Consider the following 12776-nt stretch of genomic DNA (forward strand, 5'->3'; position numbering starts at 1 on the left):
AGCAATCGATACAATAGCAGTCTTAATATCAATGCTAGTGCAGTGTGCATATATGTATCTCGCTCATGGTCTGCTAGAATCCGTAATTTTCCTAATAAGAATTAAGTTCGATCAATCCGATTATTCGCATTGACTTTAGTATGAATGATACCGTCGGTATGAATACTTATCAAAAAATCTACAGATACGGTTTGACAATAATCCATTACCCACTTAATCAGTCGGCTGTTTCTTTAGATGTTGCTGAGCGATAGAGCACGGTGTGAATTTACAAAGTACTAAAGACAAGAAATATATTATTAGTAATACAAACAATATCGCTCTCTTTCACTTTCGGGGAATTTTCCTTTTTATGTCATTCAATTATTCGATTGTTTCTCGAAAATTTATTCAGTAGATATCATACGTTATATCTACGGCGTTTTGCAAAATTAAGGAATAAAACAACTAAATAAAAATTCGAAGAAATTATTTCACAAACATCACGACGATGTGTTGCGGATTGGTCAGAAAAAAAAAGAAAACTAAACTGCTTTAATAATAAGGAAATTGGAATTTTAAAATGTCACAAGAGCTATGAATAAATAATAAGTCATTTATTCGTAGCATAAGAGTATATTTTGCAATAAAATATGTATGTTGAAGCTAATAAATGTACGTATTAGTCATCTCACGTGATAATATGCAAATACAGGCGTTTCTGATTGTGACATCTGCAAACTTGAGGACGTATATATATTTATTTTTTTGCGTTTTTTTAAACAGCCGTAACACTTCCTTGAGGTTGCCGATGACTTACGAAATGTCACTGTCATTGGGACACTAGTTCAATGACCCCAATATGACATTGATACAGGTTGTTAGTGCCATTAAAACCGGAACAAACCGGAATCTTTTGAATGACATCCGAGGTTAATCATTGGATCTTTGATTTAACCACTTAATTCAAAGGTTACTAATTCAGGCAGTCTATTTCTTAATGTTTAGTTGAATGAATAATGTTGACATGGTCTTGGCATAAATATTCTTACCCGGAAAACATTCAGTATGTGTGTCATATTAGTGAATAAATTAATATAACAGAATTACCCTAATGAAGTCCTTTCAGAAAGGTTTTCAGATACAATATTTAATTTCATTGACTGACGATCTTATAGAAGAATTTAAGGATTCCAAAATATCGTGGTATCTAGGACACGCTAAACTCTAAAAGAGACAACAAAGCATAATCATACGGATGGAGATCGGGAGTAGACGTAATTATGCCAAAGAAATGACATAATCTTTCCCTTTTCGCCACATTTGTGTAGATCAAGTTCTATTACTGTTCAGAGTTTTGCTATAAGGATCATTTTTGACAATAAACATGATGCCGTTAAATAGCTTTACCCGCTCCACAAGAATCGATATCGTAATTAATAACTGGGCCGTTGTTTTAGTATTGTTTCACAATCAATTTTCTTTATTCTTTATTGTACACACAGTTAATACAATACAATAATTGGGAAAAGTTATAAAATGGCGAGCTTAACTCAACAATTGAGTTATCTACAAGCTAACCGTTCTTAATTTTCGTGCCGTCTTAGCAGTTATTGTTATTGTTACTCATTTTTATTGTCTTAACGGTCTTCATGGCCAGGCTTGTATAAATATTCTCACAGACTTGTGACCCGTTTCGTAGGTACTTCGGCATTTTTGTCTCAAAGTAATTGTGTGATGTATTTTTAATGGAGTAACTATTAAAGTCGCAAACGCTGGTCTTGAAACTATATAGTTACCGTTGGTCTTGTTTGGTTTTTGAATGTTCGTTTTTAGTTTGAATTCTATCTAACAAAGCAACAATAGCCTCTAGATAATGGTTTTCAGTCAGGATTGCGATTTTGTAATTTACGATCCATTCCGAACTTGTGGCTTCACACCGTATATATAAATTTAGATTTGATGTGCCATCAACGAAGCCACAATGAAGCCATTGTATTAATTTACTGATCACCGGTCACTCAAACTGACGAGCTAAAGACGTAAACTTAATGGAAATATTGTTTTAATCAGGCTTAAGAAATACCGACTCTAAGCGCTTCGATTTAAGATAGAGAATTTGCTAAGCATGAGTTGAGAGTTGCGAGACAAGGTTCTAGTTAAATAGGCTGCAATGTTTCGCAGTTTTATAGCACCATATTTCGATCGGCAACTGACGTTTACTGGTGGTAGGGCGTATTGTGATTTTGTGTTATACAACAAGGGAGCGTCTCAAAAACCCTACGGTAGGCAGCGGCTTGGCTCTGCCCCTGGTATTGCTGAAAGGGCAATACAGGGGTTACAAGGGCAAAAAAAAAAAACGGATGGATTGTGTGAAAGAGGATATGCGAGAGAAGGGGCTGAGTGCAGAGATGACGTATGCTGCACTTGCATGGCAAATAGTACATCTGCGCAATCCTATACATATTGTGGGATAAAGGCAAGAAGAAAAAGAGGGCGTGTTATGATTCTATACGGATAGGTATCAGGCCATGCCGACCGGTTTCGTTACGAAGTAATCTAGCGGCAGGTTCAAAGGAAATGACAGCGGTTATACAGAACGATTGACTCTTCGATCCATCAGCTTGGTAGTGACATTCACGTAATGATGTCACTACTGAGCCTATGCCCTTCACTGACCGAATATCTATGTCCCGTGATGACCGAAAAAGCCGATGGATATATATACAATGCTGCCACTCCCTTTGCAACAATATATTGAACTAGCTGAGTTCCGCGATGTTACTAGCGGTTATTGTCGTACCGCGGATGACGCCGCAGGGCGAAGCTACTAAAAAAGTAGCCTAAGTTACTCCTTAAATCATCAGCTACCTATCAGTGAAAGTCTCGTCGAAATCGGTCCAGCCGTTACAGAGATTAGCCGGAACAAACAAACAGATAGACAGAAAAAAATAAAAAATAAAATATTTTGGTATATTATTATGTACTGTGGTATACAATACTTGCGCATTTAGTAAAAAATGGTTATTTTATTATGACAAACAGACACTCTAATTTTATTTATTTGTAGGTATAGATTGCAATGGAACTCTAGGAACTTTCCAATGCATTAGAATTACGAACGCTCACACAAAACGCAAAACCAAACTGTGCTTCATCTCTTACATTTCAGATATCAGCTGTGACTTAATCTCACTTAGAATTTTCTTTTATCACAAGTAACCTGGTTCAGTATTTCGTTCCCACGGTACCCGTGAACAATCAACTTCACCAAATCTCTTTTATCCGTTATCACAGTTTCTTCTCATTACGAATGTTCGTCTAGAATCGTAATGTGACGACAGCTTACGTAACGCGTCCCTATCTTATCGCTTTGATTTGTAGGACACTATTGCACACAACCATAATGTATTTCTTTATTGCATTTAATGTAGTGTGTGTATGTGTGTGTGGGGGACTAGCGTATGGGAAAATTTCGGATTTCATATTAACATCTTATAGCACACATTACAATAAAAACCTACACGTAATACGAATTGAGAATCCATTGAGAACGCTTATAAATGAGTCGACTATTATCAAAGCCGGCAATGTGACTTTTGGACAATTATTGCTAAATCAGAAAAACGAATTATTGACTTTGTATTCCATTGGCAGTCACAAAACTCTTCTGAACGACATCTTAGATAAATAACAGGTTAAGTATTAACCTTTATTTAATGCAGTTTTTGAACCGTATTCTTTGAAGGAGACGATTATATTCAAATCTATCTGTATTGACATATCATTAACATTTTTTTGTCCTAATGCACAGATTGCCACCTTTGATAATAGACGACTCAAATATTAGGGGAAAAAAACTATATTACCTACTATAAACAAGACACGCACTCTTTAGTAAGAACACAGCACACAATTACGTGGATATAATTGAGAATTTGTAATCTTATTTTACAATGGTAACTGTATCGCGGTGACGACCGTGACCGCTAAAATATGAATTATTTAATACGTAAACGTGTTTCATTATACATATTATCTCTTTGTTGTCAATCGATCCAATTATAACAACAATAAATAATAGTTTAAAAAAACTAACAAAATACGCTTTTATAGAAAATCCAACTAAAAAATAAATTTTAATAAATTTGAATTAAAAATGGTGTAAGAAAAAATGATTTTATGGTAAAAAAGCGTGGGGTGCTTTTCAGGATATTATCAAAATAACCCTTCTATTCATATCTGTTCACAAAATATTTATAGCTACTGATCCATCTATGCACCCCATTTCTCAAAGCTCATTTATTTGAATTATTAATTTATTTACTTAAAAGGTTTGATTAAAATACGACATAATAAAAAAATAAAACGGCTGAAAAAAAACTTAGTTTAACTACTCGACTGCCGGAGACGAAGGCCTTTAATCTCGTATGTGTAATTAAAAATCTGCAATTATTGATTTTGTACGCAATTAAAACTAATTTTACGGTTTCAATTTATTTATTTTCTTGTTTTTCTAGTACCAAGGTACTCTAAAAGTCGGAAATAAGAACAGTAATAAAAAAAAAAAAATCCGATATTCATCCGTAAAACTAGTTTTAATTACGACTGGCGAAATCCGAAGATATAATATCGGGAGAAAAGCAAAGATATTTATCTTTGTAATCAAAGGTGCGTTTTATTTAGTATTAGCATTAACAGTTCGATGGTTTTTAATTGAACTTCAATTAAGTTTACTACATTCGAATAGCCGAAGAAGTTTTTTTTGTTAAGATATTTTTTCCAATTTCTTCACATTAAATGCTTATGTTAAATGGCTAACATCAAAATTAAATTAAATGCTTAACCTTAAAATTAAAATGTTAATTTGCGACACTTTTCGCTTAAAACAAATAACCTTTCACCCTTTAATATGATTTTATATGATTCGATTGTATTATTAGGATATTCATAAAGGATTGATGGGTGTAATTAAACGATAAATGCTGCCAACGGTTGTAATTTCGTCCCTTATATTCATACTCCTAGAGAGGAAAATCATTTGTCAACCTTTGTGACCTATGACTAAACAACGCTGATTAAAATATGCACTAAATGAACAATGCACTACGAGTTGAAATTAAATAACGTTTTAATACATCAATGTCTTTAATACTATGTTAATAAGGGTCAATTCTGACTACTCTTTATGAAATTGTAACATGTTATACGATTCCATAAAGTTGTATAAATGAAAAAAAAAACATCAATAATATTAGAACAAGGTAAGTTAATATATAACTATAAACTAAAATTAATAACGTCCTCAAACACAATTTATTCAACAAATAAAAACTAATAATTTTATATTATCATATTAGTTTTTTTTTGGAAGAGCGTTTGAAATAAATAAATAAATAAAATAAAAAAATATACGACAAGAAAATACTTTTTGACCTTTAACGGGTTTTTTTAAAAATAATCAAAAAAACTGTTTAAAAAATACTTATAAATAATGGTGTAAGGATAGTAAGTTTTATAATAATACATAGATGATTATCGGATTTTTTTTTGCTTCGAATATTTGGATGTTTTTTTGCCATCAATCAAGTTTAATAATTTAGTATTTTGCACGTGAATTATAATTGGTATTTGTTTGAATGAGAAATTTTGTCATTTATGAAGAATATATTTGTTTTTTTGTTAGTTGACAAAATTTCTCTCAAATTAAACAGTGTCTGTCTATTGATAGAATTAAAAAGATATATGATTTTGCTAATGTAATACCCGTGTGTTCAGTTTCGTCGCGGGCGTGATTCTGAGGGAGAGAATACCGGCGTTCGAGCGCATGTTGTGGCGGGCCTGCAGGGGAAACGTGTTCCTGAGGCAGGCTGAGATCGACACGCCCCTGGAAGATCCATCATCAGTAAGAGCTTTAAGACTCCTCAGTCGATTGGTCAAAGAGTCATCATCATCGTCATTATCCTGCCCTTCTCCCAGTTACCTGGGGTCGGCGCAACATGTTTTCTCCTTCCATACTCTTCTATCATATACCATTTCTTCGCTCACTACCCTCTTAACCGTGTCATCTTTCACGCAATCCATCGATTTCTTCTTAGGTCTACCTCTTCCTCTATATCCTTCCACATTTATAGTTAACATTTTCTTACCAACCTCATTTTCATTTCGTCTCATCACATGTCCATACCATCCCAAACGCGCACTTCTCAGCTGGTCAAAGAGTGTTCCCGTAAAATTTTGTTCAACATTACAACTATCTATCAACTATTGCAACCCGCAAAATTATAATTTGCGTAATTACTGGTGGTAGGACCTCTTGTGAGTTCGCGCGGGTGGGTACCACCACCCTGCCTATTTCTGCCGTGAAGCAGTAATGCGTTTCGGTTTGAAGGGTGGGGCAGCCGTTTTTTTTATTGCTTATTTAGGTGGACGAGCTCACAGCCCACCTGGTGTTAAGTGGTTACTGGAGCCCATAGATATCTACAACGTAAATGCGCCACCCACCTTGAGATATAAGTTGTAAGGTCTCAAGTATAGTTACTTGTGGATAGTATTAATGGTAGGCAGCGGCTTGGCTATGTCCCTGGCATTGCTGAAGTCCATGGGCGACGGTAACCACCCACCATCAGATGGGCAATAATAAAAATCAATGAATGATCTCTAAGTACTCTGTTGCGTTACTCTGTCCTTAGCATTTCTCTATAGGATACCAACGTGTTATTCTATTTCAGAATTTCGTTGAAACTGAATAAAATGAAGTAAGTGTAGCTGACGTCTTAATTTGGTTTTTCAGTCGGATCAGGTTTACAAATCGGTGTTCATCATATTCTTCCAAGGCGACCAGCTGAAGACGCGCGTCAAGAAAATATGCGAAGGTTTCAGGGCGACGCTGTATCCGTGCCCGGAGTCGCCGGCCGACCGCCGGGAGATGGCCATGGGCGTCATGACCAGGATCGAGGATCTGAACACCGTAAGTGCTATCAGTCCATACGATTTTGGGTTTGTGCCTCTTTGTTTTCCGAACGGCGCGACTTTATGTACCATAGATAATACACATAAATTAGCTATAGATAAGCAACTCAAGCACTCAACAAAAATGTTTACGGGCGTCGGCCACTAGATGGCTTCGCTTCGATTAGTTTCTCATTGTTCGCGTTGATGGCAGTGACAAATTACATATCCTAATTTTTTGTTAATGAAGGACTTTGTAAAATTTTAAAACACTAATTGATAAAATTTTATCAAATTGTCTATAACACATATATATAATTTTTTTATGTTTAGTTACACAATAATTAAATGCCTTAACTTTAACAACATATAAGTTTAGGGGCATCCGCTACAAGATGTCGATAGTTTCAATACAAAAAAAAAAAAAAATTGTCTGAAAAGTATCGCAGTTTCAGGGGCCGCAGTTATGTACGATTGTAGGTATTCTAATCGTAATTCTCATTAGCATTGCTCATTGTTTTTGATTAGTGTTGGACGAATGCTGCTCTCAGCGATAAATAAAAATGGAGAATGCCAATCGAAATCGATGATTTGATACGGTTATTGTGTCTTAGAAATAACCCTTGATCCATTTTTCATGGTTTTATTGTATACTGGGTATTAGAAGACCGCTTTGTTTTATTTCACTGGTGGTAGGACCTATTGTGAGTCTGCACGGGTAGGTACCACCGCCTTGCCTATTTCTGCCGTGAAGCAGTAATGCGTTTCGGTCTGAAGGGTGGGGTAGCCGTTGTAACTATACTGAGACCTTAGAACTTATATCTCAAGGTGGGTGGCGCATTTACGTTGTAGATGTCTATGGGCTCCAGTAACCACTTTACACCAGGTGGGCTGTGAGCTCGTCCACCCATCTAAGCAATAAAAAAAAAAAAAAAAACAAAAAAAAAATGTAGTTGTGCTAACCTGATGGAGCGTAAATAATGCTAATAAAACGTTATAAACATACGATTTTTTTTTAAATCATGATCGATCTTTTTCCTTCCCATCATCAAAGGTGTCATTAATACTAGTCTATCTTCGTTTTCGGAAGCGGTCTCCTAAAACCCAGTACGATTTTTGCCATAAATCAATGTAACTGAAGTTGAAATTTAAAAAAACTAAAAGCAAGTATTTCGTTCAGAGATGCGGATAAGCTCTTGATGTGCCTCGTGTTATTTGTTGGTCACTGGGCTTGAGACATGAGGTCGCGGTATCAACTGTACCTCACGAACTTAATGGCCGGCCTCACCCTTCGAACCGGAACGCAGTAAATTGCCACTGCTCATCAAAATACACATACTTTTTATACCATTTGCGCGATGTAAATTTTCGACGTTTATATATAATTATGTTAATGTGTGTAGTAATAATGTCACCGCCATAATTATTTCAAATAACCACCTTCTGAACTCCAGAATTCAAGGTCAGCGTAGTGTGTATGTTCCTATAGTATGTACTGTCTGCAATAAAATTCTAGATAGAATAGAATTTTAATTAATTTAATATTAATATAACTAGACTTCTGTTCTTGATATTGAATATGTAAACAAAAATATTAATTCGCCTGTTACGTTTCACTAACGGATAATAGAATGATTTGTCAAAATAATCCATATTTGGTATAATTTATCTTTATTCCGGCAACATTCCATTCCCATTTAAAATTGAAGCTATCTTTTACTATTATTTGGGGAATTCCCGGAACGTATTTTTTTTTTGCTTGATAACTGCTTTTTTTTTGAGGCGCTTCATCTTTTGTAGTTAATTTAATTAACCCGCAAATGTGTGTAGTTTGGACAGCTCTGCTCTAGTTGGTTGTCGGAATTCGGTATTAATGACATTGATGGGGTTCGATAACCAATTGACACCAAATGGGACGTGGCCTTAATCCCCATATGCTTTAAAGAATAATTTATGTATACACTACTTTAGGTTTTGTATAATTATTACTTTTCTTTTCGTTACACGTCACTAACCACTTCGAATCTGAACTCCCAGGTCTTAGGTCAGACCCAGGACCATCGTCACCGCGTGCTGGTCGCCGCCGCCAAGAACATTAAGAACTGGTTCGTGAAAGTGCGCAAGATCAAGGCCATCTACCACACGTTGAATCTGTTCAATCTGGACGTGACCCAGAAGTGCCTCATCGCCGAGTGCTGGGTGCCCGCGCTCGACATGGAGACTATCCAACTGGCTCTGAGGAGAGGAACGGTGAGTTTGTGCTGTCGATCAGACCTGATGTCATTAGGGGTTTATGTATTTCGGATATATGGTGGTAGTATGGATATACATTGGTGGTTATACTGGTGGTAGGATCTTTTGAGTCCGCACGGGTAGGTAACGCCGCCCTGCCTACCCGTATTCAGTAACAGCAGGTGGGCTGTGAGCTAGTCCACCCATCAAAGCAATAAAAAAATCTATTTGTAACAGGAACGCAGTGGCAGCTCGGTTCCCCCGATCCTCAACCGGATGGAGACTATAGAAGACCCGCCGACGTATAACAGGACCAATAAGTTCACTTCGGCCTTCCAGCACCTCATCTACGCGTACGGCGTGGCCACGTACCGCGAGGTCAACCCGGGTGAGTTCGCCGCGGCCTCTCCCCCCAACCCCCCTCCCCGGCACGCTAGCCCTCTGTCAATAACTTTTTGGCGGGAACGCGAGGAGTTAAGTTGTGTGATTTGTTTTATTTTGTCTGTTCAGTGTTTCTTTAGGTTTAAATGTGTAATAAAGGTGGTTTATTAACTGTTTAGTATCTGTGAAAGTGCACAAATGTGAGAAAATGAAACAAAGCCGCTAAACGTAACTTCTCGGTATCTTCCAAAAAGTCCACTGAAAAAGTCTCTGATCACCATTTTACTGAGATTACACTTCATTTCATTTCATAATATCATTTTCATATAAGTTTCGTATCATTAAAATTTAAAATAAGACTTGACCTAAAGGTCTTAGTTACCAGGTCATAAAATCCCTTAAAAAAAAGGTCTCTGTCAACAATGTGTTTCATCTTGCAGCACCCTACACGGTCATAACGTTCCCGTTCTTGTTCGCGGTGATGTTCGGCGACCTCGGCCACGGCGCCATCATGGCCGCCTTCGGGTTCTGGATGTGCTACAAGGAGAAGCCGCTGCAGGCCAAGAAAATCGACAGCGAGGTCTGTATCCCGCCATCCACCATCCACCATAAACATTAATACACAATCACAGATACACTGTCTTCAGTTTACTGGTGGCAGGACCGCTTGGGAGTCCGCGCGGGTGGGTAGCACCACCACGCCTATTTCTGTCGTGAAGCAGTAATGCGTTTCGGTTTGAAGGGCGGGGTAGCCGTTTAACTATACTGAGATCTTAAAACTCATATCTCAAGGTGGGTGGCGCATTTACGTTGCGGATGTCTATGGGCTCCAGTAACCACTTAACACCGGGTGGGCTGTGAGATCGTACACCCATCTAAGCAATAAAAAAAAAGTTTTCGCGAGAAAATAATTAGAAGAAAAAAAAAACGCGAATTTGAACTCTAAATAAAATTTAGCTATGCAGTTATTACATGCGGTATTGTTGGTTGTATGTACGCATTACCTTTTCCGAACGACAAAAAATATTTTGAGTCACCCAAAGCAGTAGCAAAGTTACGATCTTATCGGCAACTTGACTGCAATCAGCCAACGCAAAGAAGTTTCACAAAATTATTTTTGTAAATGTGTTACGTAGGTACACACACACAGACAACCAAAGCTGTCTTTTTAATCAATAATCAACATTAAACAGTATGTAGTATATAGGCATATTAGCTAACAGTCCACCAAGTATAAAGTGGCTACCGCAAAAATGTGAGTGTCATGTCGTCTAACTTAAGACATGAGATTAAAATTCAATTCCATAAAAATAAAAATCAAAGATATTACGATCTTAAAAAAAAAAGTACCTGCTGGGATTTGAACTCTGGCACGCTCGCACCGTCCGCATGTACACCGGGCACCTTATCTCCCAGGCCGCGGCAGCTTCGAACAAGCAGCTCACCTCTGTACGTTTCTCCGCAGATCTGGAATATATTCTTCGGCGGTCGCTACATCATCCTGCTCATGGGCCTGTTCTCGATGTACACGGGCCTCATATACAACGACATATTCTCGAAGAGCTTGAACATATTCGGCTCGTCGTGGAGGAACAACTACGACGGCTCCACGCTGCAGAGCAACCAGCTGCTGCAGCTGAACCCCGACTCCAAAGACTACCTGCAGTACCCTTACCCGTTCGGCATCGACCCGGTCTGGCAGGTGAGCGTCATACAGATATTGACCGAGCATCCGGAACTCGTTTTTTTTTGTTTATTAGAAAAGCAAAGGGATCGTAGTTCATACAGCCAAGTTTTTTGAAAGATATATTTGAATAAAGCTGGTTTGAGGTGTTTCCCGAGCGCTACATGTCCTTCTTCAGACGGGGTTTGTGGAGAGTATTTAACGGTTGGCAGCGGCTTGGCTCTGCCCGTGGCATTGCTGAAGTCCATGGGCGACGGTAACCACTCACCATCAGGTGGGCCGTATGCTCGTCTACCTATAAGCGGAATAAAAAAAGAAAAACAAATGTCGGTTCTATTTCATTAGATTCATATAAATTCGCATACTTTAAACGACATAGCCTCGGAGAAACTAAGAGCACTTTTGTACTCGCGCTCCTTCAGGACCTTCACTGGCCGTCGGATATTACTTCGGGCTGTGTAGTTTATAATATTATTGGTAAAAAATCATATTATATTTTTTCCAGCTCGCAGAAGCCAACAAGATTATCTTCATGAACGGTTACAAGATGAAGATTTCTATCATAATAGGTGTCTTCCACATGTTGTTCGGTGTCTGTCTCTCGCTTTGGAATCATTTGTGAGTTACGAATGTTCGAACAAAATATTACATAATATGCACATACAGTACATACACATATAATATATGCACACCTTTGTATATAAATAAATATTCAGATGATTTTATTGCATATGTGAATAACTACACAAGTGGTGAATTCTATTAATTGTTTACCCCAAAGTCAATATATAAATGCCATACGTTCCCCTGATTGTAAAGTGGTTATCATACCATGGATGGACACGTTTGGACATTGTCAATGCTAGCGGTACAGCCATTTCGCTGAACTTCGATGCCTTGTATATTTACCTTATACACAAGATAACACCGGTGAAATTAGACTTTCCTCTGAGACTGCTTTTCATTGATCATATTAAAGTTTATTTGTGGAAAAACAAAACATCAAAGTTGAGTTGTCTGATGACTTTTACATTTGGCCGGGCTATCATTCATTTATTCAATGAATTATGTTAGGTCTGTCGTCAGCTTACTGAAACTATAAAGTTTGAACTTGACATTGCAAATGCTGATCAAAGTAATAAAAAACTGGCAATATTGTATGATGTATTGTTTTAATTATTTGATTTTTTTTAAATAAAAGAACACTTATTGCGGCACAACTATAATAGTTAGATATATGCTGTCGCGACACTTTTTGTACATAATAATGTGTTCTACAAAGTCGTAGTACATTATTTTATTCTATCATCAATGGTTTTCGCAGGGCACGCGCTATAATGAATATTTTAGGTAAAATTTTACACCTCGGGTTACATTATTGGAGCTTTAGTAAGGATCCCTAATTTTTTTTCAAAAACGATTATAGCCTATGTCACTCGGGAATAGTGTTGCTTTCAAACAGTGCAATATTTTTTCAAATCGGTTCAGTAGTTTCGGAGCCTATTCAATACAAATAAACAAACAAATCTTTCCTCTTTATAATATTAGT

At 37.1% G+C, this 12776-nt stretch overlaps 1 protein-coding gene and 1 long non-coding RNA gene across 7 annotated transcripts in view; one reads left to right on the plus strand and one right to left on the minus strand.

Moving 5' to 3' along the window:
• Nucleotides 1–12776, minus strand: part of LOC134199408 (uncharacterized) — a 333027-nt gene that overhangs the window by 219048 nt on the left and 101203 nt on the right. The window lies entirely within an intron of this gene.
• Nucleotides 1–12776, plus strand: part of LOC101738141 (V-type proton ATPase 116 kDa subunit a 1) — a 37567-nt gene that overhangs the window by 18306 nt on the left and 6485 nt on the right. For all 6 annotated transcript variants that reach the window (XM_038012791.2, XM_062670225.1, XM_038012789.2 and 3 more), the window contains 7 exons: nucleotides 5758–5884; nucleotides 6773–6949; nucleotides 8968–9180; nucleotides 9400–9550; nucleotides 9984–10123; nucleotides 11009–11245; nucleotides 11733–11845. In XM_038012791.2, the coding sequence (XP_037868719.1) occupies nucleotides 5758–5884; nucleotides 6773–6949; nucleotides 8968–9180; nucleotides 9400–9550; nucleotides 9984–10123; nucleotides 11009–11245; nucleotides 11733–11845 (1158 nt within the window). The remainder of the gene's footprint in view (nucleotides 1–5757; nucleotides 5885–6772; nucleotides 6950–8967; nucleotides 9181–9399; nucleotides 9551–9983; nucleotides 10124–11008; nucleotides 11246–11732; nucleotides 11846–12776) is intronic.

Source organism: Bombyx mori, chromosome 9, assembly GCF_030269925.1.
Source record: "Bombyx mori chromosome 9, ASM3026992v2".
Classification (NCBI taxonomy): domain Eukaryota; kingdom Metazoa; phylum Arthropoda; class Insecta; order Lepidoptera; family Bombycidae; genus Bombyx; species Bombyx mori.